The 27,994-nt window shown below is 52.1% G+C and overlaps 1 protein-coding gene, 1 long non-coding RNA gene and 8 other non-coding genes across 10 annotated transcripts; 1 reads left to right on the top strand and 9 right to left on the bottom strand.

Moving 5' to 3' along the window:
• Positions 1-31: 31 nt before the first annotated feature.
• On the bottom strand, positions 32-3,502 carry LOC119045480 (uncharacterized). The gene is made up of 12 exons (XR_008390479.1): positions 3,414-3,502; positions 3,024-3,077; positions 2,661-2,739; positions 2,390-2,441; positions 2,013-2,048; positions 1,769-1,826; positions 1,436-1,487; positions 1,224-1,258; positions 977-1,014; positions 578-624; positions 316-344; positions 32-155 (listed from the first exon to the last, which is right to left on the bottom strand). It is a non-coding gene; the product is annotated as an uncharacterized LOC119045480 (long non-coding RNA).
• Positions 411-536, bottom strand: LOC119045515 (small nucleolar RNA SNORD22). Its single transcript, XR_005081796.1, has one exon. It is a non-coding gene; the product is annotated as a small nucleolar RNA SNORD22 (small nucleolar RNA).
• LOC119045514 (small nucleolar RNA SNORD31) lies at positions 827-895 on the bottom strand. The gene has a single exon (XR_005081795.1). It is a non-coding gene; the product is annotated as a small nucleolar RNA SNORD31 (small nucleolar RNA).
• Positions 1,087-1,156, bottom strand: LOC119045513 (small nucleolar RNA SNORD30). The gene has a single exon (XR_005081794.1). It is a non-coding gene; the product is annotated as a small nucleolar RNA SNORD30 (small nucleolar RNA).
• LOC119045518 (small nucleolar RNA SNORD29) lies at positions 1,328-1,394 on the bottom strand. The gene has a single exon (XR_005081799.1). It is a non-coding gene; the product is annotated as a small nucleolar RNA SNORD29 (small nucleolar RNA).
• Positions 1,601-1,727, bottom strand: LOC119045516 (small nucleolar RNA SNORD22). The gene has a single exon (XR_005081797.2). It is a non-coding gene; the product is annotated as a small nucleolar RNA SNORD22 (small nucleolar RNA).
• LOC119045519 (small nucleolar RNA SNORD28) lies at positions 2,119-2,193 on the bottom strand. Its single transcript, XR_005081800.1, has one exon. It is a non-coding gene; the product is annotated as a small nucleolar RNA SNORD28 (small nucleolar RNA).
• LOC119045520 (small nucleolar RNA SNORD27) lies at positions 2,517-2,590 on the bottom strand. The gene has a single exon (XR_005081801.1). It is a non-coding gene; the product is annotated as a small nucleolar RNA SNORD27 (small nucleolar RNA).
• On the bottom strand, positions 2,885-2,954 carry LOC119045521 (small nucleolar RNA SNORD26). The gene has a single exon (XR_005081802.1). It is a non-coding gene; the product is annotated as a small nucleolar RNA SNORD26 (small nucleolar RNA).
• Positions 3,503-3,693: 191 nt separating the features above from the next.
• SLC3A2 (solute carrier family 3 member 2) lies at positions 3,694-20,055 on the top strand. Its single transcript, XM_053659196.1, has 10 exons — positions 3,694-3,941; positions 13,712-14,146; positions 14,532-14,705; positions 15,291-15,385; positions 17,086-17,154; positions 17,248-17,306; positions 17,448-17,628; positions 17,737-17,880; positions 19,315-19,398; positions 19,509-20,055. Exons 1-10 carry the CDS (start codon positions 3,830-3,832, stop codon positions 19,887-19,889), a joined length of 1,734 nt encoding a protein of 577 aa, XP_053515171.1. The 5' UTR covers positions 3,694-3,829; the 3' UTR covers positions 19,890-20,055.
• The last annotated feature ends 7,939 nt before the right edge of the window (positions 20,056-27,994 follow it).

Here is a 27,994-nt window from a genome sequence, read left to right as displayed (position 1 = left end):
TAGGTAAACCACCATCGGCCAAACACACCAATCACAATGAAGATTAAATCTTTTATTTATAAAAGCTGAAATGATTATGCCCAAATTTGAACAGCCAGAGCATGTGAGAAATTGCTTGAAAATTCCTTTTTTGATGTTTTGGAAGAGTTGACATCCTACAGAGAAAAAGAAGAGTGAGTTTTCTTACTGGATGGAAAAGAATATACACAGAGTTTGAGGAGCTAACCTTTTAAACCACTGTACAACTCTGGGAGCTTTCTGTTTATTACATCAGCACTTTTACTACTAAATACCAATACATGAGCAGATACCTACCATTACATACATTTGTTCTTTCTTTAGACCTGGAAAGAACAAATTTTCAGTTAAGTGATTTACTCTTCCCTTTCCCATGTTTAGAAATCTTTATGACCCCTCAGACAGTTCCTTCTGGAACGAACTTTCCTCTTCTCCCCCAGCCAGCCCCAGTGGGTTCACCTTTACAGGCTCTGGGACTAGATCAGGAGGTAAGACATGTGACTGTTTCATCACTGGGAAATTTTAGCTCAGCCCATACTTTACATCTGAATTTACTCACCTCTGACTTCAGCATGAAGTTGAGCAGAGATATGGCTTACACACCCCCTGCAAAAGAATGATTGGAAATTAAGTCTCGACCAGCCCTAGGAACCTATTATTTGGGGGAAAGACACACCTATACACGATATATAAGGTTTCGCCACACACACGTTTTACAGGAACCAGGTAGTCCTCTAAAGAATTTCCTATTGGCTGCACGGCCTATTCAACTACCTTCCCACTGTTGATTTTCACTCCGAGGTAAGCTCACAGCTCAGAAAATACCTCTCAGTCACAATGATCAGACTGGGGCGGTATTGAACTCATCACTGGTGAGTGACCCAAACAGTACCACACACCCAACTGTGATAAATTTTATACACCGGCCATAGACTACATGTGTTGCAAAGAGATTTACCTCAAATCATTCTTTGGTTCCAAGAGAAGGCGCTGGACCTAAAACAAACAAGACTTGAGTCGGCAAGGTGTAACTCCTGCACTATAAGTTCCCACCTCAGCCAGGTCCTAGAAAATCAGATTTCCTAGTCTCAACAGCAAGTCATCAGCCGAACGAGATTCCATGTAAGTCATCATGTATACAGACCAAAGGCGGCATTTTTCTACCCAGCATGCGGCTTGCACCAACACACGTGGAAACCACTTACCTTTGAGTAGATAAGCAGATTACTGGTAACAGTGCCTAGGGAAAGACAAAGCTGTTGTTAATAACTCCTTAACAAGGTACCCCCCTCCGCTACTGGCTTCTCCAGTTTCTCAGGTGTTCAGATGTTCTCATTATATAAATCATAGTGAGCTAGTTTGATTCATCATAGAAACCGACTACTGGATGGCACAAGCCTGGCATTAATCGACTAACCTTTTTAACCTTGGAGGCTTTCCAGTAGTATACAGGATCCAGCTGCTTGCTCCTAAACCAGATCATGTAAATTAGTAAAAATATCTAACACAGCTGAAGCCATTCATAGCTGTGGTTAATGGACAGCCCCCTAAGAAAAGCTAATGCTACGCACAAGTATTTGTCGTACCTCAGACAGTTCCTTAAAGGAACAAGTTCTCATCCTCTCTCCCAGTCAGCCCCAGTGGGTTCACCATTACTGGCTCTGGGGCTAGACCAGGGTAAGACAGGATGCCTGTTCTCCTCACTGGCACTGGACTCTGAGCAAACCACAATCAAGTTACAGATACTCACCACTTCCAACTGGGCTTCAAGTTTCCAAGACTTCAACCCTGGGCGGATCAGTGAGCATCTAGGGGAGGCAAGAGAGCAATAAAATCACTGTAAAAACAAGAGAAACCAGAATGCTATATGGGTCAATCAGGGTTCTGGTAACCAAAACCAAACCCCCAAAAAAGAGCCCATGTTGCTAAGTTCTCCTTTGGATAATAGTTTCACATATGTTAATTCAGCTCAATTATTGGGAGAAGCTACTTACCGTTAAGATAGGTGAATATATTATCATCAGGACAACCTGTAAACAAGGAGCAAGTGATTACTTTAACATGTTAGAATGCGTTCAGGTTTCTTCATTTAACAGAAACTGCCATCAGAACTCTAACATGCTATTACCTGTCACACCTCACAGAGCATCAGCATAACAATTCAAATCATCTGACAGTGGCAAGTAGGTGAGGGGAAATTTACACCCTCAAAAACCAGTTGTACTACTGGGTTGTTCTCTCCCTCCCCAAGAAAGTCATTCCAAGAGAAACAAGCTGCAAGGAGATGCTGCTCCATCGACCAGTTGATCTCCTGGCTGTGGGGAACGCTGGAGAGAGAGAGGACACCCCAATCGCTCATTTGAACAGTTACCTGCAAGTCATCTTGGGAAACAGCTGAATTCCTCAGGATTGATGAGGCGATGCTAGGGACAGGAAAAAGAGAGGCATTGCAGATACCCAGTAAGTGCCACTCAAAGACCCTTAAATACTCTGGGCCCACTTCTCAGTAGAGTAAGATGACATCACTTTTAAGTTCAGTCATATGCTTGTCATTTTCTGTTCATCATGGAGTGGCCAGCCCAACTGGACGCCTCCTGGACACCGTCCCCCTACCCGCAACTGCATAACCACTGCATACCTACCTGGAGCACACCCACTGTCATCACCGACTTGCACGGGGACGGGTCCTGTGCCATCCTCCAACCCGTAAGGTCTTTTGAACTGAATCGTATCGGGGAAAAAAAAAACAAACAGCACCCTTCACTTAGTTTTAGACCTTGGAGACTGTCTCGTGTTAATGCCAGTTATACTACACAGCTAAAAACACCCAAACAATAAAGGTCCCCAAACCTTTGCGACGGGTGGTGCTACTCAGAATGTACAGTTCTCCACTAATCCATCAGAGAGAGAGAGTTCACTTTTTATCATCCCCGTAGCACCTCCCTTAGGACTTGCCCACACTCAACCACGGAGAACAGTCCAAAAGGATCGGTTCGAACACTTACTGCAACAAAGAGGGCTGCTTCCGGCTCTTCAGCGTGCACACGTGCGCCTGAAGCCTGCAAACAAGACAACAGGTCAGCCCTGGAATATTTAGCAAACGCTCTGTTCTCCGAAACAATGGCTGCTCCGGCTGTGCAAGGCCAGTCTCAGAGTTTCTTATCCTCATGGATTTCAGTACAGGTCTGTGAAAGGTCCTCATCACCGAGAGGGCCGCCGGCACCGCCCGCCACAGCCATTTTGTCCTTCACAAAGCCCTGGAGCCGCAGGAAGCCTGCAGGCCATAGTCACGCCGGCCCAGTCCCCCACCCTGAGACAGGTGCTACAAAGAGGACGGCCTAAGGGACGCCACGAGCACGCAGCCTGGGAAGCACTGAGACACGAATAACACTTACCCTGAACAGCGGAAAAACGGGACCTGAATTGCACAGCGAGACGCTTAAATACCATCTCGCAGAGACCCACGGGATTTGAGGGCGGGACTGTGGCGGGCGCACGCGCACAAGAAGAGCGCAGGCGAGCTTGGAGAATCCTGAAGAGATTCTCACACCAGGCCGCTGAGCGCGCCACCCGAGCGGCGCGAAAAAGGCGCGCATGCGCCATAGGTCAGTGCGCAGACACACCTTTGGCGCTGCGGCGGGATCTCAACCAATCGCCGGTCTCCTGGGGGACTTGGAACCTTGAGGCTTGGGGCGGCTTCTCGCGGATCCTCGACTGCTGCTGCGTTTGGGTCACAGCCGCCTGTTCCCACACCCTCCCCTGAGCTCCCCTTGCCCACACGCACCCTAAAGCCCTGTGCAGGTCCGCCTCCATGGATCCTGAACCACCCGAACCCTCGACTGTTGTCGTTTCGGTTGAGCGCCAGCCGCCCAGCGCTCAATCCGGGCCTGCTGCTCAGGGTGCCAGCGCGGGAGGTGCCTCAGGTACTAAGCCGCGGGCCGGGCCGAGCTCAAATGGAGGTTCCGGGCGTGGAGCCATCTGGGGAAGTGAATCAGGCCGTAGGGGCTCCAGTTAAGTCTGTGGCGGGTCCGATTTTTTCTTACTGGCCACCAGTGTCCTGCTGACCCGTCCGATTTTGCCAGAACCTCGGCTTGTAGTAGGGCTAACATTAGGAGCACCTAATGTTTTAAGCACACCGCATAAATTGATTAGTTCTCCCAAATCCCCAGAGGTAGGTGCAATGACTAACCCCCTTTTATAGAGAAGGGGGCCCCCACGTGTAAGCTTCTGCACAGCTGCCTACAACTCCCGCCTGATTACCAAGGTGGTTCAGTCACCGGTAGACACTTGTTACTGAGACTTACCAGCATTAGATCATCAGTCGTTTCTAGTAAACAACCTAAAGTGCCTGCACGTTGCATAAACCTTGACGAAGCTTTTTGGGCTTTTCTGTATGGCCTCACTTAATATACAGTCCTAGGAGGAAGGTACAAAGGTCGTGTTATAGATTCGGAACCTGAGACGTAGAGAGGTTAAGTAACTTGCTTGATGTTACACAGCCGAGTAATATAAGAGCCAAGGTACAAATCCAGGGAGTCCGGTGCCTGCCCTTTTGACCACTGGGCCTCACTGCCGCTGTGGCACTTAAGGTAGTCGGTCAGCCGGTGAGCAAGTGAATACCAACCCTGGGGAACAAAGGAAATCATCCCCTGGTACTGTTCTCAATCGTTTTTCATTATTGGGTAGCTCTTCACAGGAGCCTGGAAAGACATTTCCCGTCCCAGGTGGTGTGACTCGGTGGATTGAACGGTGGCCTGCAAAAGAGAGGGTCACCAGTTCGATTCCCAGTCAGGGCACATGCCTGGGTTGCGGGCCAGGTCCCCAGTACAGGGTGTGTGAAAGGCAACTACACGTTGATGTTTCTCTCCCTCTATCCCTCCCTCCCCTCCTATAAAAAAAATAAATAAATAAAATCTTTAAAAAAATACATTTCCCTTCTAATCCCCACCACCACCATGAAATTTTAATATCACTGATATTTTCTGTTCATGTATTGTGGCCCCTCGGAGGACCAGAAACCTTTTTAAAATCTAAGATTTTCCTGCCTCCCTTTCCTCTACCAAGAACCAATTTTCACCCCTTTGGGGGCAGTGTGGTCCTCATGCGCCCCAGAGTAGCCTAAGTGGCACCATACATGATATTGAAAGAATTCCCATCTGAACGAAGTTATGGATTGAAATAAATTCATTTGCTCAGTAACTATTGAGTGCTTGATCAAGTACATGATTGAAAATTTGTAACAAAATGTGTAGAAAATGAGGCAGATAAACTATGGAAAATCCAGAAGCCCCCGAGTTGGCAGATGGGGTTCGGGAGGTTGAATCTGGGAATGGGAATTAGAAACTCTTTATGGAGTGTTGAGCCTTACAGGGTAGATAAACAGACCCAAGGAGGAAATTTCAGTTGAGTACAGGCTTGGAGCTGGAAAAGGAAGAAAGTGTATGAATATAATTCATGAAAGGTGAGCTGAAGGGCATAGTAGAGTATGAAACTGGGCCCTGGCTGGTGTGATTCAATGGATGGAGCACCTGCTTGTGAACCAGAGGGTCTCCAGTTAGATTCCAGTTAGATTCCACATGCCCGGCTTGTGGGCCAGGTCCCCAGTGAGGGCATGTGAGAAGCAACCACACGATGATGCTTCTCTCCCTCTTTTTCTCCCTTTCCCTCTCTTAAAATAAAAAAATAAATAATCTTTTTAAAAAGAATATAAAATCAGGAAAGATTTCCTGGGGAAGGCCAGATGAGAAGGGCCTGGAATGCAAAGCAAAAATAATTGAATTGTAGATAGTGAGAAGAAAGCCAGTGAAAGTTTTTGAGCAGGCTGATGATAAGAAGTTAAGGAATAAGATGGAGACAAGGACCTTAATTAGATTGTCTCAGTAGTTTAGGCTACAAGCAGGAATATTCTGTCCTAACAAGTGTAAAGGCAGTGGGAACGGAAAGGAGAGGATTTAAGTCAGGGGTCTCCCTCTACCTCACCCATCTACAAAATCGGAAGTAACACAGATGAAGGGTATGAACCGGGTGCGGGGACTCTGGAGGACCGAGGCAGACCTCGCTGAGCTCCAGCCGATTGTTGCCTTGCCAGAATATTGCCCCTGTAAAAAACAATCTGACCAAGATTCCAGAAATCCAAAATTGTGTATTAGTGAGTCCATTTTAAAAAGATTTTTAAAATTTGTTTTTAGAGAGAGGGGAGGGGGAAAGAGAGGGAGAGAAACATGGATGTCTGAGGGCTACATTGATCAGTTGCCTCTCACACGCTCCCAACCAGGGACCTGGCTCCCAACCCAGGCATGTGCACCAACTGGGAATGAAACTGGTGACCTTTTGGTTTGTAAGTTGGCAAACTCAATCTACTGAGCCACACACACCAGCTAGGACTTATTTGTTGTTTGTTTTTTTAAGATTTTATTTATTTATCTTTAGAGGAGAAGGGAAGGAGAGAGGGAGAGAAACATTAATGTATGGTTGCGTTTGTGCCTCCCCTGCTGGGAACTGGCCTGCAGGGAACCTGCCTGCAACCTGGGCATGTGCCCTGACTGGGAATCGAACCGTGATTGTCTGGTGTTTTGTTTTGTTTTTAAGATTTTATTTATTTATTTATAGAGAGAAAAGAAGGGAGGAAGAAAGAAACATCAGTGCGTGGTTGCCTTTCAAGTGGCCCCCACTGAGGACCTTGTGCACAACCCAGGCATGTGCCCTGACTGGGAATCAAACTGGTGACCTTTTGGTTTGCAGCCCATGTTCAGTCCACTGAGCTACACCAGCCAGGGCTATTTGTCCGTTTTAAGTGTTGGCTTCTAACTTCAAATTTTCAGCACATTCTGTGACAATCAAAATATGCCAAAGGTGGTCATGACTGAGTTTGCAACCTCTTGTGTAGTGACATAGAATCCACCAGAAAAGGGGAATGTCAAAAACAGGATGCTCTTTTTGGAAGCTATAAAGGAGTTGAAGGAGATAAGCACCCCCCCAAAAAAAAGACCAATGTTCTTGGCAGTTGGAGTTTACAGGTGACTTTCATTTAACATTTATTCTACCAATATTTATTGGTGGAGCACCTACTAAGCACAGGGAACAAATATAGTAGTTCCCTACTACACCAGGGGACAAAGCAGACAGCCCCTTTATGTTCTCTTGAAGTTTATATTATGGTGGATAGAGAAACGAGTAATACGTCAAGTGGGATTAAGTGCTCTGATAAAAACTAAGCAGGTTGGGAGAGAGGGATTGCCGGAGCAGAAGGCAGTGCATGGTCATTTCACTCAGAGAGGGCTTCTCTGATAAGGTCGATGCTTGTGCAGCCTCCAAAGGGGCAGGGGAGCCCTGTGGGGTGGAGTGCTTCATGTCAAAGGATATGAGTGTTCTGTGCTTATTGTTTTGTACGTAAAGTTCCAGGTTGTGGTGAGGATTTTTAAAACAAACCTGGGGACATTTTATACACGTCAAGGAGAGATTTAAGTTTGGTGAAAATGCGAGTTTCGTTATCCATCCAGTTAAGTGAATGTGGAACATTTTCTTCTTTGAATAAGATAGAAAGGGGCCCTGGCTGGTGTGGCTCAGTGGGTTGAGTGCCAGCCGGCAAACTAAAGGGTTGGGTCACTGGTTCGATTCCCAGTCTAGGGCACATGCCTGGGTTTCGGGCCAGGTCCCTAGTTGGGGGTGTGGGAGAGGCAACCAGCTGATGTATCTCTCATGCATGTTTCTTTCCCTCTCTTTCTCCCTCCCATCCCCTCTCTCTAAAAATAAATAAATAAAATCTTTAAAAAATAAAAATAAAGAGCCCTGGCTGGTATAGCTCAGTGGATTGAGCACGGGCCTGCAAACCACACAATCACTGTTTGATTCCCAGTCAGGTCACATGCCTGGGTTGCAGGCCAGTTCCCAGCAGGGGACTCACCAGAGGCAACCACACATTAATGTTTCTCTCCCTCTCTCCTTCCCTTCCCCTCTAAAGATAAATAAAATAAAAAATAAAAAATAAAAATAAAGAAATAAAACACACAATACCTGACTATTTAGTCAGGGGCACTGACTTCTTTTCCCTTAGACTGTCAAATTAAAAAATGATAACAGTCAACACAATAGCCTTCCGGTGTGAATGCATTTAAATTATAGCTATTCTTTTGTCAGATTGGCCAAAAATATTTTTGGGTGTGTCACAGAATTTCAGTAATTAGTTTATGTCTGTCACGAGATGAAAACTGTTGGAAAGAGCTGTCTGCGGGGATGCAAACTGCTTTCAGGCATTTTTCTCCGGGAATCCTCTGCCCCCTCCTGGCAGCAGGAAGCACTGCGTGGATTAGTGGAGGAGTAGGGATGTGCCCCCACCTCTATGGCCAGAATTCAGTTTGAGAACAGAATATGCCATTGGGAAACTCTCCAAGGGAAGGAGTGGAACGATTTGGGAGAGGACCGAAAATCAGAATTTTGTAAGGAGCAGCTTTCAGGATGCTTTTGTAGCCTTGAGTAAAATTTATGGAAGCAAGGCCTGCTAGCAATCTTTTTTTAAAAAATATTTTATTTATTTATTTTTAGAGAGAGGGGAAAGGAGGGAGAAAGAAAGGGAGAGAAACACTGATCAGTTGCCGATCGCCTCTCGAAAGTCCCCAATTCGCTCCCAACTGGAAACCTGGCCTGCAACCCAGGCATGTGCCCTGACCTGGAATCGAACTGGTGACTTTTCGGTTCACAGGCTGATGATGCTCAATCCAGAGTCTCACTAGCCAGGGCCAGGGTAGGAATCTTAATTGTAAGTTGTTTCTTTGGTTTTGGGCTCAAGCTCAAGAATGATATCTGTTCTAACCATTTAACAGCTAACAAATTACCTTCCTGAGGATACTTTATCAAGGGGAATTTTTGCACAGGAAGGTTAAAAAGAAACTTGCTCCATCCATTCCACAAATCCACCTGATATTGCAGGACCTCAGGAATGGTGCGGTTCTCCCTTCTGGGGAGATGCCAGTTCAAGTGCAGGCTGTTGGCATTCCACTGTATCTTTCAGTTTTGCGGGGGACATGTAAGCGGAATCTGCTACTTCCCCTTTTTCTTTAGTGCTATATTTTTGACGTTTTGCCTGCCTTTAAGATTTAGTCATTTATAGTGTTCTCTTTAGAAATTTTCTACAAATTATTTTGTCCACTAGCGATAGAACCTTTTTCAGATGTCCTAATTTTTACCGCCGTGAGCAGGGCTGCAGCGAAACCGTCTGGCTGCGCCTGCGCGGATGCGGGAGAGCTTCTCTGGGGTAGGAGTCCCGGTGAAGCGCTGCTGGGTAACTGCTGTATTTTCAATGCCACCGCTGCTGACATGGCTCACCTGGAGTGGTTGTTTCACTTTAGGTTGCCACTTATACAATTTCTAATCGTTGTCATCACTTGGTTAGTCAGATTTTCTAAAAATTGATTTTGAGAAAGAGTAAGAGAGAGAGAGAGATTGATGTGTTGTTCCACTTATTTACGCATTCACTGGTTGCTTCTCATATGTGCCCTGACTGGGGATTGAACCTGCAACCTGGGCGTATGGGGGACGATGCTCTAACCAACTCAGCTAGCTGTCCAGAGTTAGTCAGATGTTGTTTTTTTTTTTAAGATTTTATTTATTTATCTTTAGAGGGGAAGGGAAGGAGAGAGGGAGAGAAACATCAATGTAGGGTTGCCTTTTGTGCATCCCCTGCTGGGAACTGGCCTGCAGGGAATTGGCCTGCAACCCAGGCATGTGCCCTGACTGGGAATCGAACTGCGATTGTCTGGTTCGCAGGCCCGCGCTCAATCCACTGAGCTACACCAGCCAGGGCAGATGTTTTAATATTGCCAATCTGATGGACGTGAAATTATATTTTCTTATTATTTTAATTTATGTGGGGGTGACTTTTCCCACAAGCCCCCCCCCCCCCGGCACAGGTGAAAGTAAACACTTCTAAGACATGATCTGCTTGGAGAGGAGAGGTGGCCAGTTTCTCTGAGGTAAAAGGCTTCGAGCTCCTTCCTCCAGGGGCTTTTATTGGGTTGTAATACACAGGAATGCAGAGTGGCAAGGATCAAACAGTAGGTAACATTTCAAAGAATCTGAGATCTTAGTTTGAGTCAGAGTCTGTCAGGAAAGGAGTTGCAGAGACTTTAGGGTTTCCTGCTCAGACCCTTAACATATGAATGAAAACACTCAGCAAAGCAGGTTTCACAGGATTTTTAGGAATTTTTTGTGATGCCAGATGTTTCCCCTGATCTGCTCTAGCAAGGCAAGGAGCTGCACCCCTCCTTATCAGGTTTTCAGGCTTACGTGGACTAGAGCCAGGAAGCGCTTCTCCCAGAGGACACGGGGACTCGGGCTGTATTACCTAGCTGGCGGGCAAGGGTCTATTGCTCACTCTTTGTTGTAGTCCTTCCATGATGGCCTCCCAAGTGATCGAATCTGGCTCAGGTTGCTCCTCCTCTGAGGGGTCTTACCCATCCCTGACTTCCGACCATACTTTGGGGGCAGGGGGGAAACCGAGGCAGCATTCGCTACCAGAGACAAGTTTTGTCTCCTGTGGCTTGCATTCCGAAGGTCGCTCACTTATCCTTAGCCGTGGGGAGTAGTTACAATTCCTGAGACCAGGCAGAGTGGTTCCCAACAACTTTACATTTTTCCTGATTACTAATGTGGTTATGTAATCTTTCAAGAACCCACTGGCCATTCTTTTGTGTACCCAACATCTATTTTTCAAATGGCTGAACTGCTCAAGGCTGATGGGTGTTTTAGAGGCAGAGCCTGCCTGAATGCTTTCTTTCTGGGTCTTTGGAATAGTGCCCTGGGCTTTGGCAGAGTTTCAGGGTCTGTTGGATGGGGACAGTCTCCTAAGTTTCTATCTTTGCTCTTGCTTTGAAAATCTTTTTTTTACACTTTGGGGGGAAAATAACATCTTTATCTTTTGGCCAAGATCAAGTAATCCTCATGTGTTGGGAAACATAAGGTGAATTTTTGCAACACAGGATTAGAAAGAACTTTCTCTGCACACCTGGCCCCTCTGCATTTCCCCACCTGCACCTGTGGGCCTGAGTGTGAAGTGTGGAGCCCTCGCGGTGCACCTGGTCCTTACTGGCCTCTGGGCTGTTGAACTGCTTTGCTCTGCTCTGTCTCAATTTCTCCTGAAGGCTCCATTCTTTTTGACAAATGATATACTTTGCATTCCTATATTAAATTTTATATTTACCAACATACATTGTAGGATCTGAGGCTCTCTAGCTGCCTCTGCCTCTCTCTCTAAGTTGCTTTTCTGCCCTCCCCCTCCCCCAGATTTAGTACTTAGTTTCACCTTGGTGAACAGTGAGTAACACGTGTTGGGTTTTTTTGCTGCAGGAACAGCTTCATCTGTGTAAGGTAGAGTGTCATTAAATTCCTTTTCACTTTGATCTCTTTGTCTTCAATACTACTTTTGTTGAACTGAGTCTAAGAAGGGATTACTGGGCTTGACTGATACAGTTCATCCACTCATTTACCCACGGAGGCCTGCTCTGTGCTCCCTGTGAGCAGGAGGTCCATTGACAAAGAGCATGAGGTCCTTGCTACTTGTCTTTGGAAGTGCAAACAGACACTCAGGCAAGAAAGTGTAATAAACACCCTGGCCGTGCATTGTAGCAGAGGTAGGTGCACAACGGATGGACAGTAATTCTTTGGGGGAGAAAAACTGCCATCGGAGTTAAGTCTTGAATGAACAGGAGCTCATTCAGCAGAGTGGAGAATAGCAAGGGCAAACACACAGATGGAATGGCGTGAACAAAGATGCAGAGGCCTCGGAAAGTCAAGTGTGCTGTGAATGGTGGGTGTTTGAAGGCTGATGTGGCTGGAGAGTGGTCCATGTGGGAGGTGTGGGAGATGATAATCAGGGAGGTAAGTTGTCCGCTTTTTTGTCTCATGCAAAAGGGATTGGCTTTATCTCCTGGGAGCTACCAGGGCTGTGAGTGAATGCTTGTGTCCTTGTGGGTGTTCCTTGGGATGATCTGAACAAGAGCTTCTGACCCCACAGTTTCAACCTTGAGCTTTCATGCTGGGGATAAAGTCTGTTCAGAGCCGCTGGTTGGAACTTAACTGCACATTCAGGGCACCTTGGACTTATCTTTGAACACTGGTCGGAACTCCAACCTCTACCCACTTGCCTGCCTTGGAAGTCACGCTGCTTTCCCAGCGTGGGGGTGGGGTAAAGGCCTGGGGATGGAGAAGGGGATGGCAGAGGACAAGCTGAGCCACTCACACCTTTGGCTCCACTACTTGTCTGCTCTTTCTTCAGGTCTTGGCTTCTGCTTTCTCCCAAATACACAGCCATCTTGGCTTCCAGCCCAGGTGAGAGAGGGAGAAAGAACTTCTTTCCATCAGCTCCCCTCTGAGAATAACCCCCTTGGCACTGCTCAGGAACAAGAAGTTCCTGAGAGCATGGGCACCTCATGGTGCTGACATGAATCTTGTCTTTGCCCCAATTAGCCTCAATGCAAGGACCTCCGTGCAGGGACAGTGGGTGGTTTTCAAGGCCTCTGCAGCACCAGCTGCCTCCAACACCTGTCTTAGTGATGGGATGGGGGGGTGTGGTAAGGGGACTCTGGCACCCTGGGGAGATGGGGATAAGCAGTGGGGGACCTCTGGGCAGTGGGGAATAGTCTGACCATGGCATCTTCTGATCCGTTGTAGGGAAAAGGTGGGTGCCTCTAAGGGAGCCCCAGCCCTGGAATGCTGGCTACAGCCCGGAGGTGCCTATGAGGCTGAGTCTCTGCATGTGGAATTCCTAGCTGTCAGGTCATCCTGGCGCCAGAAACTGGAGGAGGAGGGGGAGACTGGGCGTGTCAGCACTTCCCTGTCCAAACAGAGGCATCATAAAACATCTTGGAGAAGACTGGATTAGAGTTAGTTCAATAAAGTGAAGAAAGCCAAGTATTGTAGTGGCATCTCATAAGTAATTGTTGCCTGATGAATTAACCGAACTAAACTCAGGATGAGTCTTGGAGGAATGGGAGTAACCCTGTGGGAAGCGGAGGTCTCCTCAAGTCTCAGAGGCCTAAGAGGACAAGGCCTGGTGGGGAGAGGGCAGAAGCTGAGCCTGGCTGGGTCTGAGCTGCAAATGGCCTTGAAAAGTTGGGAAGGGTAGGCAGGCAGAAGCCTGAGACCTGGGCCAGGGGAAAAATAGAGATGATGGAGTCGGGATAGTCAACAGCCTGCAGTGAGGTCTCTGAGGGGTTTCGGGACCCCCACGTTGCCATATGTCCCCTTTCGGCTCCCACCGTCCAGTGGTTGGAGTGAGTGACCTGTGGTGATCCAGGCGTGGGGGAAAAAAAAATCATGAACTCTGTCCACCTAAAGGTGGCTCCGTGCTATGGTGGCTTGTTAGCGTCCGAATCGAAGGAACTTTGGGAGTAGATAGGCTAGAGATGAGGAACTGGTCCACTAGTTGGACCACTGGACCAACAGTTCCTGACACTATTACCGGTCCACCGCTCACCGGAGCTATCAAGAAAGAATAATCTTGTAGGTACCACCTTAAAGCACAGATGGGGGGGGGGGCGGGGGGCGGAGCTACTGATCCAATTTCCTGTAGTCGCACCGCCCCATCTGAAAACCTTCAGAAGCTACAACGAGGCAAGGAGACCTTTTGGGGGCTCGGAGATCTAGACAGGCGTCCGGCCACCACCTTAACACAGACTGCATTGTGCCGCCGGTTCTGCAGGCACCATGAGCCAGGACACTGAGGTCGACATGAAGGAAGTGGAGCTGAACGAACTGGAACCCGAGAAGCAGCCGATGAACGCGGCATCCGGGGCCGCAGTGTCAGCGGTCATGGCGGGCGGCACCGAGAAGAATGGTCTGGTGAAGATCAAGGTGGCCGACGACGAAACGGATGTGGGGACAGCCAAGTTCACGGGCCTGTCTAAAGAAGAGCTGCTGAAGGTGGCAGGCAGCCCTGGCTGGGTGCGCACCCGCTGGGCGCTGCTGGTGCTCTTCTGGGTCGGCTGGCTCGGCATGCTGGCTGGGGCCGTGGTCATCATCGTGCGGGCGCCACGCTGCCGCGAGCTGCCGGAACAGAGCTGGTGGCACAAGGGCGCCCTGTACCGCATCAGCGACCTTCAGGCATTCCAGGGCCAGGATGCGGGCAACCTAGCAGGTGAGCGCGGTACACCCCCATCCCAACCCCCTGCGATGATGCTGTTTTAACTGGTCACCAACTCTGAATCGGTTCCCCAATAGACTAGGAAGGGGTCTCCATTTGACCCACTAGCGGCAGCTGCTGCACCGGACACAGCCCCTCCTTCCTTTTTCTTTGAAGAATTTTCCCCACCCCCTCTCTTTCCCGCGGCTAGTTGACTCAGCATGTAGGCCTCCTCCCGCCGCGCCTGAAGCCAGTCACAGCCTGTTTCTGAATCAACTCGGTATGCTGCTTGCATCAGCTCCTCTGAGTCCCGTGATCCAGCTTCATCCTCCCCACTTGGTCTGAGGGCGAGGAGACCACTATCCTCTAGGATCGCATCACTCCCCTCTCTCTATTTCAGGCCTGAAAGAGAATCTGCATTACCTGAGCACCCTCAAGGTGAAGGGCTTTGTGCTGGGCCCAATTCACAAGAACCAAAAAGATGACATCGATGGGACCAACTTGGAACAGATTGATCCCACTCTTGGCTCCAAGGAAGATTTGGACACTCTCCTGCAGTCGGCCAAGAAAAAGGGTGGGGGTCCTGGAGTGGGCAAGGGAGCACCTGGGAAGGGCGTGGTCTCCAGGACAGAGGACAGTCGGGATAGTATTTTTGTCTGGTTTGCCCCACGACGTACTCTAAGCTTTCCTGCGGCAGGAGCGAAGCAGCTTTGTTAGGATTCAGACTGAAGTGGTTTCGCCAGGTGGTTCGGAGACTTTGCACTTGGCTGTGCAGGCATTTCACTGTAGGCCCCCGTACCCTCATTTTTGAATGTGGGCTTGTACTAAATTGGTGCTTTTTAAGCTCGCAAAGAGTGGATCATTTGGGGAAAGCGCTTGAAGATGAACCCTTTTCTCACTTTAAAAGGATTCACTTTTTCCAAGGGTGGGGGGAGCACAGGGCCCCACAGCTGGGCCTTTCTATGCACAGGATTGACCTTCTGCCCTCAGAGATTTCAAGGCCCCTCCTTGCTCTGTTTCAATGGACTGAGATCCATCAGGGTTCAGCCCTAAGCTTCTGCAGCAAGTAAAGCAAAGGAAGGGGTTTGACTTGTATTTGTGGATTTCCTCCCGTCTCACCCCACAGTCTTCCTCACAACTGTCTCCTGCATTGTTCTAGGCCTCCGGGTCATCCTGGACCTCACTCCCAACTACAGGGGCCAGAGGTCGTGGTTCCTTCCCAGTCAGAGTGACATGGTGGCCACCAAGATGAGGGTGAGTGTGCTGGTGCTGATGGCAGGAGCAGCGGGGCTGGGGCTGGGGCTTGGTGGGTCCTTCCACGGCAAGCCCTGTGAACCCGGCCCTGCCCAGCTCAGGGCCCTTCCTGCTGGGGCGGGGCAGGCAGCCCTGTTGTTGCTTGTTCCTTTTTTGACCGCTCATTTTTCTTGCTGTTTTGAGTCTTTGAAGGTGACCATGGCAGGAAGGGAGCGACTCAGATGTTAACCTGGGTTTCTTTTCTCAGGGAGAGGAACTCTTTGTGAGTGGGAATCTGACCAGCTGGTTTCCCATTTCTTGTTCCCAGCTGTTGTTTGATGTGTTTTTGAAGTACAGCCCAGTCTGAAATCCTAGGCCCTGGGGTCTTCCTGTGTGTCCGAGACCATGCCAGTATTTTATATATGTTGTCCTCTGCACACTGAAGAACTGTCTGTGAGGACACCAAGGTTCAGAGATCTCCGTGTGACAGGGATGTGAGGTCCCAGGGGTAGCCTTATTTCTGAACTCCAACTTCCCTGGAAGGCTCAAAGTCCATATCCAACAGGCTGGGAGTCACCCAAGCTCCCAATGCCTGGGTTCTGCGACACCGACCAGCTCCGAATGGGTGGAACAAAAGCAGAGGCAGCCCTGCTTCCGGGGCAGAGCTCTGTATTCCCGGCATTTCTGTCGGCCCCAAGGGTCATCCATTTCATGAGGTAGCACATTGTTAGAGGACCCTTTAAAATTTATTAAGAAGGGGCCCTGGTTTGTTTCCTCAGTAGATTGATCCCCAGCCTGACAACCAAAAGGTCACCTGTTCAGTTCTGGTCAGGGCCCATACCTATACCTGGGTTGTGAGCCAGGTCTTCAGTTGGGACATGTGAGAGGCAACTGATTGATGTTTCTCTTGCACATTGATATTTCTCTTTCTCTCTTTCTCCTCCCTTCTCCTCTCTAAAAAGTAAATAAATAAAACTAAAAAAAATAACATAGATGCTGATTAAGAAGCTTTTTAGATGGTAACGGCATGAACAGTGGTGTGTTCCCAAAGAGCACATGGAGCAAGAACATGGGGGAAACTGAGGCAGTGGGACTGGGCCCTGGTTCTGTGCCCCACAAACACCAGGGCTTCAGGCCTGGGCCTGTTCTGCAGAGCTGGCTCTTCTCTCAAACCTGCGTCTCCCCTGCCCTGGGGGTGCACTGTCAACTCCGTCTTTCTTGGCTGTGCTCCCACTGGCCTTGCCTGCAGCCCCAGGCATCAGGACACTGGGAAAGGAGTCAGTACATTTGTCTGGGCACCTGGACTAGATTTGAGTCCCGTCTCTGCTGCTCTCTGACTGGGCCTTGGGCTTGTCTCTCTGCTTCTCTGAGACTCTTTTCTCATCTCTGAAAGGGGTATACCAGCGTTCCACACATGCTAAGTATTAAGTAAAATTCTGTTTAATAACACTCTTTCTTGGGCATTATTTGTAATGGGGAGGGGTCAGGGAGAGAAAGGCTGTATCAGAGAATCAGTGGTGGGTTATGACGGCTATGGACCAAGGCTGCACCTTTGTAACAGAGGTGGGAACATGAGACTATTCAGGTCTGTCATGCAAGGGGCTCTGCCAAGGTCTGGGGGAAGTGCATGGCAGGCACGGTTTCACGTGGGCTGGAATTTTCTGCGCCTTTGCATGACGGTGGTAATACCTTCTCTGTTCCTTTGCCCCTCTTCGCTGCAGGACGCTCTGCAGTTTTGGCTGCAGGCTGGCGTGGCCGGGTTCCAGATTCGGGATGTGGAGACTCTGGTGGTGAGTGCCTTGCGTGTGAGAGGCCAAGCCTGGATGGGAGCCGTGGGACTCTCCAGGCCCTGGTGGTCCTTGACGCTGCTTTTTGTCTTGTAGGATGGGCCATCATACTTGGCCGAGTGGCACAACATCACCAAGAACTTCAGTGAGGATAGGTGAGTGCCAGGCCCCTTGGCCCACCTTGGCTCCATTGTGGGAACCGTTGGAGGAGTGCTAGGGCCTGGGAAAGAGCAGTTGCTAGTCCATTCTTCTTTCTTGTCCAGTACCAACCCTGACCCCTGCTCTGCTGTCTGCAGGCTCCTGATTGCAGGGACTGAGTCGGCCAGTCTTGAGGAGATCCGGAGGCTGCTCAGCGTGAACAGGGACCTGTTGTTGACCAGCTCGTACCTGTCAGCCTCTGGTTTCACTGGGAAGCAGACAGAAGAGCTGGTCACCCAGTATCTGAATGCCACGGACAATCGCTGGTGCAGCTGGAGTGTGAGCACCACAGTGGTGGGAGAGGGGCGGGCCGTGCTCTGGAGCACAGGGCTGTTGGGAGACAGGGGCAGGGTGGGCTTGGGGCTCACCAGTGCGCCCGTTCTACAGCTGTCTCAGGCCGGGCTCCTGGCTTCTGTGGTGCCAGCGCACCTCCTCCGACTCTACCACCTGCTGCTCTTCACCCTGCCGGGGACCCCGGTGTTCAGCGCCGGGGATGAGATTGGCCTGAAGGCAGCGGCCCTTCCCGGACAGGTATTTGGCCTCCCCAGTGTGAGCGGGGAGGTCGTGTTTATCCAGCTGGGCGGTTCTGTGGGTTCGGGCAGACAGGCATGAGCCTGGTGGTGGCAGTGGGTTTGATGCCTGGCCATTCACCTGGTGGTGGTGGTGGTGGTGGTGGTGGTGGTGGTGGTGGTGGTGGTGGTGTGGGCTCGCTAGCTGTGTGGCTTCTCCTGTGGCCTCTCCCGTGACGCTGCATTTCTTGTAGGGTAGTTAGGGTTCAATGATGGCTCACTTCAAATACGGTGTCTGGGCCCTGTTGCTGTTCTGTGTGGACGCCCTCACTCATTTGCTCAGTCAGTCACTCACTCATTTCCCATTCATTGTGCAGCGGGCGCTCTGCCTTGCAGGCTCTGACAGTGTGGGGGGGGCCAGGTGAGTGAGACAGGTGTGTGCAGTGAGTGTTGTGACAGGGGACGACCGTGATGCACTCTCTGGGCTCTAGTCATGAGTTTGGAGGTGACCCCGTGGCTGACACAGAACCAGTCATTCGTTGATTCCACCAAGTCTCGTTGAATGAAATCGCACGTGTGGTGCACGGAGGGCTCTGCAGCGCCCAGAGGACTGGAGGCGGTGCAGTCAGACAGTCAGCAGGTGTCCTCATGAGGCCAGGTGCTGCCGAGTGGCAGGGCTTAGAGCACAGGTGTCAAGCTCATTTTCACCGGGGGCCACATCAGCCCTGTGGTTGCCTTCAGAGGCCGGGTGTAATTTCAGGACTGTATAAGTGTAACGACTCCCTGACCAGGGGCGAGGAGCTGGGCACGGCCATCCATAGAAACGGGTTTTTGGGTAAAACAAGGTGGAGGGCCAGATTCGGCCAGGGGGGCCTTGTGTTTGCCACCTCTGGCTTAGAGAATAGGCACTTGGTGGTTTCTTTCTTAGTTTTTGTTTTTTAAGATTTTATATTAGGCCCTGTGTGGATTGGTAGTGTGATTGGGGGCTTCTTCTCCCTCTAAAAATAAGGAAATTAAATTTAGAGGGGAAGGCAAGGAGAAAGAGTGGGGGAGACACCAATCAGTTGCCTCGCAGGCTCTGAACTGGGACCTGTCCTGCGACCCAGGCATGTGTCTTGGTGGGAAATGGAGCCAGAGATCCCTTGGTTTATGGGATGAGTCCCAACCCTCTGAGCCCCACCAGTCAGGGCTGGGGGTTATATTTTATGAGTGGCCACAGAAAGCCCTTTGAGACAGTGGAGCAGAGACGAGAGGGAAGTGACGGGGCTAGCTTGTGGCTGTCTGGGAGAAGAGCCCTCTTGGACAAAGGGACAGCAGGACCTGAGGCGGGAGTCTGCCCTGCTGCTTGTCCATTGGGAGTTGGGAGTGAGAGCAGAGCATGTGAGTCTGTGAGGGGAGGAGAGGTGAGGGGACGCAGACCCAGCCTTTTCCCTGTCCTGCTTTCCCTGCTCCCCAGCCAGCAAAGGCGCCAGTGATGCTGTGGGATGGATCCAGCTCCACCAACAGCTCAGGGCCTGGGAGCTCCAACATGACAGTGCAGGTAAGGGCGTGGTGGCGGGGCCTGGCCAGCTGAGGGCACCCAGGGCCCTGTAGGGGTTTGCAGCCTGGGAAGTTCTCCATCCCTTCCTGCTCTGTGTCCATGGCCTGCAGGAGCAGAGCAAGGATCCCGACTCCCTCCTCACTCTGTTCCGGCGCCTGAGTGATCTTCGGGGCAAGGAGCGTGCCCTGCTGCATGGAGACTTCCACGTCCTCTCCTCGGGGCCAGACCTCTCCTCGGGGCCAGACCTCTTCTCCTACCTCCGCCAGTGGGACCAGAACAAGCGTTTCCTGGTGGTGCTCAACTTTGGGGATGTGGCCCAAGCTGCCAGGTTGGGGGCATCTGGCCTGCCTGCCAGCGTCAGCCTGCCTGCCAGGGCCGACCTGCTGCTCAGCACTGAGCCAGGCCGTGAGGAAGGCGCCCCTGTGGAGCTGGAGCTCCTGAGCCTGAAGCCCCACGAGGGGCTGCTGCTCCACTTCCCCTACGTGGCCTGACCGGGGCCCCTTCCCTTCCTCTTCGCAGGCCCATTGGACTCTGGCTTCTCTCTCTTTCTCTGTCTCTTTTTATTTTTACTATTACAGATAACAGATGAACCCCCGATAGTGTGTGTTGTGGCTTCAAATAAAAGTCAACACTGCCTGGTGTCCCATCTTCACTGCACCCCTCTGTCTGGCAGGAATTTCTCCCCCTTCCTCCACCTGCCTGGACCTCCGCCACAGTGGTCAGAGCCCCGGCGTCTCACACGTCTGCTGCAGCCCGGAGAGCAAGGGGCCTGCCAAGCTCCTAGTGGGGAGGTTTCTGGGCTGGGGCGCCCACCGGGCCTCCTCCCGCTGGTGGGGCCCTCGGCTCTGGCTGCTCTCCAGACACATGCAGTGTGTTTCCTGTGTTTGCAGGCTCGGCCTTTCAGGGAGAGAGCGTTTTCTTTTTTTTCTTTTTTTATTTTTTTTAATTTTTTTATTGATTATGCTGTTACAGTTGTTCTATTCCCCCCCTTCCATTCCCCTCCACCCTACCCCCCCATCCCCACCATTACCCCCCCCTTTAGTTTATGTCCGTGTGTCTCGAGTTCTTTAGATTCTATATTTCCCATAGTATTCTTGCCCTCCCCTTATCTATTTTCTACCTACTTATTTTCTGTACCTTCTCCCCCCTTCTCCTCCTCCTACTCCCCTGTTGCTAACCCTCCTTGAGATCTTCATTTCTATGTTTCCACTCCGGATCTAGCTGTCCTTTTAGTTTGCTTTTGTTTTAGGTGTGGTTGTTAATAACTGTGAGTTTGTTGTCCTTTCACTGTTCATGTTTCTTTAACTTCTTTTTCTTAGATAAGTCCCTTTAACGTTTCATGTAATAAGGGCTCGGTGATGATGAACTCCTTGAATTTGATCTTATCTGAGAAGCACCTTATCTGTCCTTCCATTCTAAATGAAAGTTTTGCTGGATAGAGCAATCTTGGTTGTAGGTCTTTGGATTTCATGACTTGGAATACCTCTTTCCAGCCCCTTCTTGCCTGTAAGGTCTCTTTTGAGAAATCTGCTGACAGTCTGATGGGGACTCCTTTGTAGGTGACTGTCCCCTTAGCTCTTGCTGCTTCTAGGATTCTCTCCTTCATTTTAATTTTGGCTAATTTAATGATGATGTGCCTTGGTGTGTTCCTTCTTGGGTCCAACTTCTTTGGGACTCTCTGAGCTTCCTGGATTTCCTGGAAGTCTATTTCCTTTGCCAGATTGGGGAAATTCTCCTTTATTATTTGTTCAAGTAAGTTTTCCACTGGTGGCTGTGCCTTTCCCCCTTCTGGTACCCCTATAATTCGGATGTTGGAGCATTTAAAGATGTCCTGGAGGTTCCTAAGACTCTCCTCATTTCTTTGAATTCTTGCTTCTTGACTCTTATGTTTGGCCATTATTTGCTTTCTTCTGGTCCACTCCATTGATTTGAGTCCCAGTTTCCTTTTCATTGCTGTTGGTGTCCTGTGCAATTCCATTCATTTCAATTAGTTTCGCCTTCATATATTTGTCTAATTTGTGGCTATAATCAACCAGTTCTGTGAGGATCCTGATGACCAGTGTTTTAAACTGTGCGTCTGAGAGTTTTGCTATTTCTTCATCGCTTAGATCTATGGGCTCTGGGGCTTTGAGATCTTGCAACATTTTTGGTCTGTTCTGGCTCTTCGAGTGTGAGGAGCGGTGCCTTGGACTCCCAGGTCGCTGGGTTGTGATGCTGTATGTGGGGGAGTGGTCAGAGCGGGGAAATGGCGACCCCCCTCTGCTATTTCTCACAGCTGGGTGCGGATTAGTGTCTTAGCTGGTTCACCTGTGCCGGGCCACTCAGAGTCGCTGGGTTATGACGCTGTATGTGGAGGTGGGGACAGAGCGGGGAAATGGCGGCGCCCTCCACTGCCACTTGCGGAGGGGACCTGCCGGCCCCGGTCCAACCGCCCACTCCCTCGCCTGTCCGCCCGCGCACAAATGCGCGACCACAGTCAACACGCAGCACCGCTCCCCCGCTGTCTCCCCCGCGGTCGCTCGCCTGGTGGCTCGCTCGGTCGCTCACTAGGTCCAACCCTGCGCCTGGATTCCGCGCGTCTGGATTCCGCGCCGGAGCCCGTCTGACCGAGACCTCCTGTGCAACCCCGCTTCACCAGCCGCTGGTTTCACCCCTTACCGGTCAGGCTGAAGAATTTGTTGTTAACGGACTTCCGAAAAGTTCGATTTTCCGTGTTCTGGCTGTGTTTTCTGTTGCTAATATTTAGTTGTCCCTAAACTTGGTTGTGTGAGAAGGCACGGCACATCCACCTATGCCTCCATCTTGCCGGAAGTCCGAGAGAGCATTTTCTACAGGTACTTCCAGTGTGTCCGAGGGTCCCTTCACCCACAGGAGTCTGTGGCTCACTTGGCCCGTGTCAGGCGGTGTGCCACGTCCTGGGGTAGAGGAGGGATCAGAGGTTGGTCACCTGTGTCTCCTGGGGCTCACGTTCTGCTGAGGAGATGGATTAGAAATACGATGAATCGGCTTTAGAGTGTGGTGGGTAAGGCGATGGTGGTCAAAGAGGAAAAAGTGAAACAGGAGGAGGAGTGGGCGTTTGGGGTGAAGGGAGTTTGGGGTACGGAAGTGACATTTGAAGGAGAGGCCTGAGGTGAGGGATGGAGTTAAGGAGGCAGATCTGTGGGAAGGAGCTCTGTGGAGCCCTTCTGGTGGGGGACTGTCCGACACTGAGGGCAGAGGAGGGTGGGGCCGGGGACGCGGTCCCGTTGGCCGGGGGCGGGCAGGTGGTAAAGAGCGCCCTAAGGCCACACAGCAGGTCAGAGTTTGGCATCTGTACAGTAGCAGGGCATGGTATCCCCCACCCACCCAGTTCCCGGACTGCCCTCACTTCAGACACCAGCTTGGAGCTCATGGCTGGGCCAGTGGGTCAGTGCTGCAATGATCACAACTTGGGAAGCGCTGAGACTGCAGTTTTCGTGCAGCAAAAGAAGACAGGTTTGAACTGAATGAAGGACCAGGTGCTCAGGGCAGAGTGCACACGTGCAGCTTCTGACGGACAGCCCGGTCCCAGGGCAGTTCTGGGCACAGACCCCTTGGTGTAGAACTCGCTGGCTGGCCAGGAAGGGAAGCTCCCCCAGCCTTTGGTGTTCAGGGTTCCTGAGGGCTTACTCACCTACTGGCCCCGTGGCTGACCTTGGGTCTCTTCCCCAGAGGTGGCAGGACCTGAGGCCCTCACCCTAAGTCACATCTTCAGGCTGATGTCTGAGGTCCCTGTCCTAAGAAACACTCCCGCCAGTCAGGACATTCCAGGGCCTGGACCACACCTCCCGGCAGCTCAGGGCAAAAAGGCCAGACGTGCAGCGGGGTTGACTTCCTCCCTGCACAGCGGGTCAGGGCGGGGTGGCAGTTGGAGGGCTCTGCGCAGTGACCCCCCCTCCCCCCACACTGACTTGGGTGGTAACTGGCTCACTGGCTGCACCTGGCTGGGAGGCTGAGCAGGGTGGGTGCTGCTGCTGCTGGAAGGTCACTAGGGTGGCAGCAGAGGGACCGGGAACAGGTGTCGGGTCCCTGCATCTGTGCTGGGCCATCCCCAGGGAGTGCTGTGGGCCCCCTGGGCTGTGATAAGGGCCCTGGGGGTGCGGGCAGCCTCCCGGCTTCCTCAGGAAAAGAGCCCAGTTGCAGGGTTGGGCCTGGGCCTCTAAGGGCGTCCTGGTTCAGGAAGAAAGGAAATGGAGGCCGGGCCTTGTGGGCTCTCTGTCCGCCTCCCTCTGGCGCTGTGGCTGCGCCATGAGGCCGGTGAGCAGTCTGCCTGCACCTCGAGATGGTGTTCCAGCAACAGTCCCTGGAAGACGCCTGAGCCCCAGGCTGCCAGGGGGTCCCTTCTGCTCCCCCTCCTGCCCCTGTCTAATCCAGGCCCCTCTTCCTGAGGTGCCCACCTCTCTCCTCCTCAGGGACCTTCCCCAGGGTCCCAGCTCCAGCCTCCCCCCTTCTGCTTCCTGCTGGCCTCCCCTCTGGCCCACCGTGTGTCACATGGTCGTCGTGACCATGTACTGGTAGTTCACTGTGGACTTGGACTTGGAGAAGGAGCTGTGCTGTGACACAGATGGGACTCACCATCTCCACCCTTCGTAGTTGTGCGGTCTGGTGGCATCATAAGTGTGGGACGCACGGCCATCACCAGCCTCCACTTCTGAAGCTTTGTCACGGTGCCAAGTGGAGGCTGTGCCCAGGAGACACGAGCTCTTCCCCCATATTTGCTTTTAAAGTAGAAAACGAGTGAACTGGCAAGTCAGTGAAGACACTCAGATGTTCAGTGGTGGCGGGTGGGCTCCTGCTGCTGCCCTGACCTCTGTGCTGGGGGAACAGGGGAGAGCACTTACAAGCCCTCTGGGGGCCCTAAGAGCTGCACCCCTCAGGGCCCCTCCCTCCTCCCTAAAGCAGGAGGGTGCCAGGCCACCTGCAGGCACAGAGGCTGTGTCATTGGCCCCCAAGCACAGGTGAAGGGGGACCCTCACTGTGGAGTCAGAGGAAAGAGGCCAGAACGCCTCAGCCCAGGGCAGGCTGAGCTGCCAGCAGGGCTCCCCTGACTCGGGTGACAGGGGCCTGGCGCTCCCACGGCCAAGTCCCCTCTACCGTCCCCGAACTCACCCACCGTTTTCTCAGCCTCTTCTCTGTTCCTGGTACCATCCTCAGGTTCTGCATGTGGGTGGGCCAGACCCTCCCCTCACATAATTTCCAATCTCCATAGGATCCAAAGGACCCAAAGCTTGGAATTCGGAGCTCTGAAGGCCGTGTTAGAAAGTTGGTTTAATGAGCCCTGGCTGGTGTGGCTCCGTGGACTGAGCGCCAGCCTGGGAACCTCAGGGTCACTGGTTTGATTCCCAGTCAGGGCACATGCCTGGGTTGAGGGCCAGGTCCCCAGTAGGGGGCGTTGCAGAGACAACCACACACTGATGTTTCTCTCTCCCTTTTTCTCCTTCCCTTCCCCACTGGATAAGTAAGTAAATAAAGTCTTTGAAAGAAGATTGGTTTAATGGGACTTGCACTTTCCTTCCCCTGGATTCCAGGAGGAGGCCGAGGGCCCGAGAGCAAAGGGACCCTCCTGGACACCGGTGGAGCTGCATCTGGACCGAGGCCCCAGCTCCATGGGCCAGGCTCCCTGTGCCACTGGATGGGCCCTGCCCCAGGGCCCCGGGCTGCTCACGTGCCTGGGGGCTGGGGAGGGACTGACATCCTGCCTGAGTCATTCTTCCAGAGCCAGGCAGTGGGCTGCAGTGCTGGGGACAAAAAGGGACTGAAATGCCACCCCTGGGCTTTCCTGACTGGGAGTGGCAGCCCCTGTGGGCAGCAGGGAGCCGGGTCTGGGGGACAGAGGAAGATTTGGGCACAGGAGAGATGGGGACGGCTGGTGACTGCAACTGCCCTGGAGCTGCGAGTGAGCGGCCAGGGAGCATGTGTGTGACGCTCGGACAGGACAGGGCCTCCCGGACTGGGGGACAGTATGTACAGCCAGCCACTCAGCTGAGACAGCAGGACAGGTGTGAGGACCAGGAGGCAGTTTGGGACCAGTCTGGGGAGTGGCGGGAGGCAAGCAGAGGCTCAAGTGCCAAGGCCTCTACCAGCCAGGCTGAAGGTGGCTGAGCTCTGCCCGCATTGGTCCCACCCTGGTCATGCAGGTTCCCAGGGAAAATCTCCGTCCAGCAACCACTGAATCGAGATTTCCCAGGGGTGAACCTGGGGGTCTATTGTTTAAAGTGTTAATATTTATTTATTTATTTATTTATTTATTTATCTATCTATCTATTTATCTATTTATTTATCTATTTATTTATTTATTTATTTATTGGAAGAGGGGAAGGGAGGGAGAAAGAGAGGGAGAGAAACATCAATGTGTGGTTGCCTCTTATGTGGCCCCCACTGAGGACCTGGCCTGCAACCCAGGCATGTGTCCTGACTGGGAATTGAGCCTCGATCGTTTAGTTTGCAGACCGACACTCAATCCACTGAGCCACACCAGCCAGGGCCTGGAAGTCTATTTTTAAGCAACTTTCCATAGTGACTGTCCGGACTGTTGGGAAATCAGCAGGTCATTGGTTCCTAAATTTGCTTTGTTATGCCCGAGGGCAAGGGTTAGAAAAGTCCTGGTTTTGCTCCTGGCTGTTCTGTGTCACAAGTGGACAGGACACGGGAGGCTATGTGAGGAGCTCGGGTGAGCAGGAGGAAGGAGCGCTGCTCTCCCAGTGGGGACACCCCGAAAGGGGCGTGGTGGGGAGTGACAGGGTCGGGCCTGAGTTGCAGGAGCACTTGGGGCTCTGCTGCTGTGGAGGAAGAGGCTCAGGGCCCCGGGAGGGGGGCAGGAGGCATTTGGAACAGGCCAGGAAGTCTCAGAGTCCAGGGCCAGGGGCTGCGGAGGGAGAGCAGGGGTGGCTGGGGGGGGGGTGCAGGTGGAGCAGCGCCAGGATTTCATGAGGGTGCAGCAGGGGCGGGCTCTGTGAGGGGTTGGGGTGTGTGTGGACTGGAGTTTCCAGTGGGCGAGTGGGGAGCAGGCTAGCCGTGGAGCTGAGTGGGGGCAGGGAGAGAAGCCCCAGCAGGTGGGGAGGTGGGGAGCTCCACGCACTCAGGTGTTCTGGGTTTAGGAGCTCTGGGCCCTGCAGGGGAGGTTTCCAGCAGGGGTGAGGCGGGGATGCAGGAGCTCTGGGGATGGGGGTGGGGTGCTGCTGTGGTTGTGAATGGGTGAGGAGGCTGGAGCCCTGCGGTCTGGCAACACTTAGGGGGCAGACAGTGGGAGAGGAAGCCTCGGGGGAGAAAGAACAGAGGAGACCTGAGCCCTGGGGGAGGGGGGTGATGGGAGGCCGGGAGGAGGAGGCCGGATCAGTGTCAGATGGAGCAGTGCTGTCCCAGGAAGCCTTCAGACTCGGTGACAGTGATGTCTTTGGGCGTGGTCCAGAGCCCTTCCAGGGACGGTGGAGAAATGTATATATTCTGATGTTAGGGTAAGAGGATTTGTAGATAGCAGCAGGTGGAGTTCTTGGGTTTCTGAAGCAGCCAAAAATCCCACTGAGCCCTGGCTGGTGTAGCTCAGTGGATTGAGCACGAGCCTGTAAAGCAAAGGGTCTCTGGTTCAATTACCAGTCAGGGCACATGCCTGGGTTGCAGGCCAGGTCCCCAGTAGGGAACATATGAAAGGCAACCACACATTGATATTTCTCTCCCACTCTTTCTCCTCCCCTTTCCCTCTCTCTAAAAAAATAAATAAATAAAATATTTTTAAAAAGACTCCATGGAAAAGTCATTAGGAGGTGCCAGATTCGCAAAGTGGCCAGGAAGTGAGTGCCCGTCAGCGGGAAGCGCAAATGTCGTTTACCTGGAGCGACCTGGGCAGCCATCCGCCGGGGACACACTGCCGGTGGGTGTTTGTATGTGTGGTTGGTGGCACAGCCTTTGGCTGCCGGGGTGGGGGCGGAGATGCTGAGCATCCTGGGGTGCTCCGCCTGGCAGAGTCCAGTTGGCGGGTCGTGCCCTGTGGCGCGTGCCCTCACTGTGGGGGCTGTTTCCACTTCACACAACTGTGCCGACTAGTGGAGAGTGGCTTTCAACAGCGCAGAGCCAAAGATGACTTCAGGTCTTTGGCCGGAGTGGCGGGAAGATTGCACTTGCCCTTTATTGAGGTGGGGAAGACAGCCCAGGGACAGAGCTTAAAAGTGGACGTGAGCAGCTCAGTGTGGGGCTTGGTGCCTCTGAGCCCCAGTAGGCCTCTGGGTGGACATGCGAGGATGGTGGCTGCTCGGGCGCTGGTGAGGGGCCCTGGGCTGGAGATGCCCATTTGGGAGTCATGCATACAGCTGGCAGCTACCAGCAGGAGATGACAAGAGATGACCACAAGGGTCAGTGTAGCCAGGGAACAGAAGCGGACCAAGGACCAAAGACGCCCTTCAGAGGCGAGAGGGACGGGGAGCCAGCAGCAGGGCCTGAGAAAGAGGGACAGTGCGGTAGGTAGGGGGGTGCCCTGGGGTCAAGCACGGCGGAGAAGGTCCATTCTGCCACATGCTGCTGCTGGTGGCCAAGCGGGAGACCGAAGCTGGCTGCGGGACTGTCTGAACGCACGTCTGGGTGACTG

The sequence above is a fragment of the Artibeus jamaicensis genome, unplaced genomic scaffold (assembly GCF_021234435.1).
Source record: "Artibeus jamaicensis isolate MK-2021 breed Jamaican fruit bat unplaced genomic scaffold, CSHL_Jam_final scaffold_614, whole genome shotgun sequence".
Classification (NCBI taxonomy): domain Eukaryota; kingdom Metazoa; phylum Chordata; class Mammalia; order Chiroptera; family Phyllostomidae; genus Artibeus; species Artibeus jamaicensis.
This window is presented reverse-complemented; position numbering and strand designations above follow the sequence as displayed.

Excerpts from the sequence above, each read along its gene's own strand:
- SLC3A2 (XM_053659196.1), top strand. The coding sequence starts at position 3,830 with ATGGATCCTGAACCACCCGAACCCTCGACTGTTGTCGTTTCGGTTGAG. Across the intron at positions 14,147-14,531 it reads GGATGCGGGCAACCTAGCAG|GCCTGAAAGAGAATCTGCAT; the intron begins GTGAGCGCGGTA and ends TCTCTATTTCAG. Across the intron at positions 17,307-17,447 it reads AAGAACTTCAGTGAGGATAG|GCTCCTGATTGCAGGGACTG; the intron begins GTGAGTGCCAGG and ends TGCTGTCTGCAG.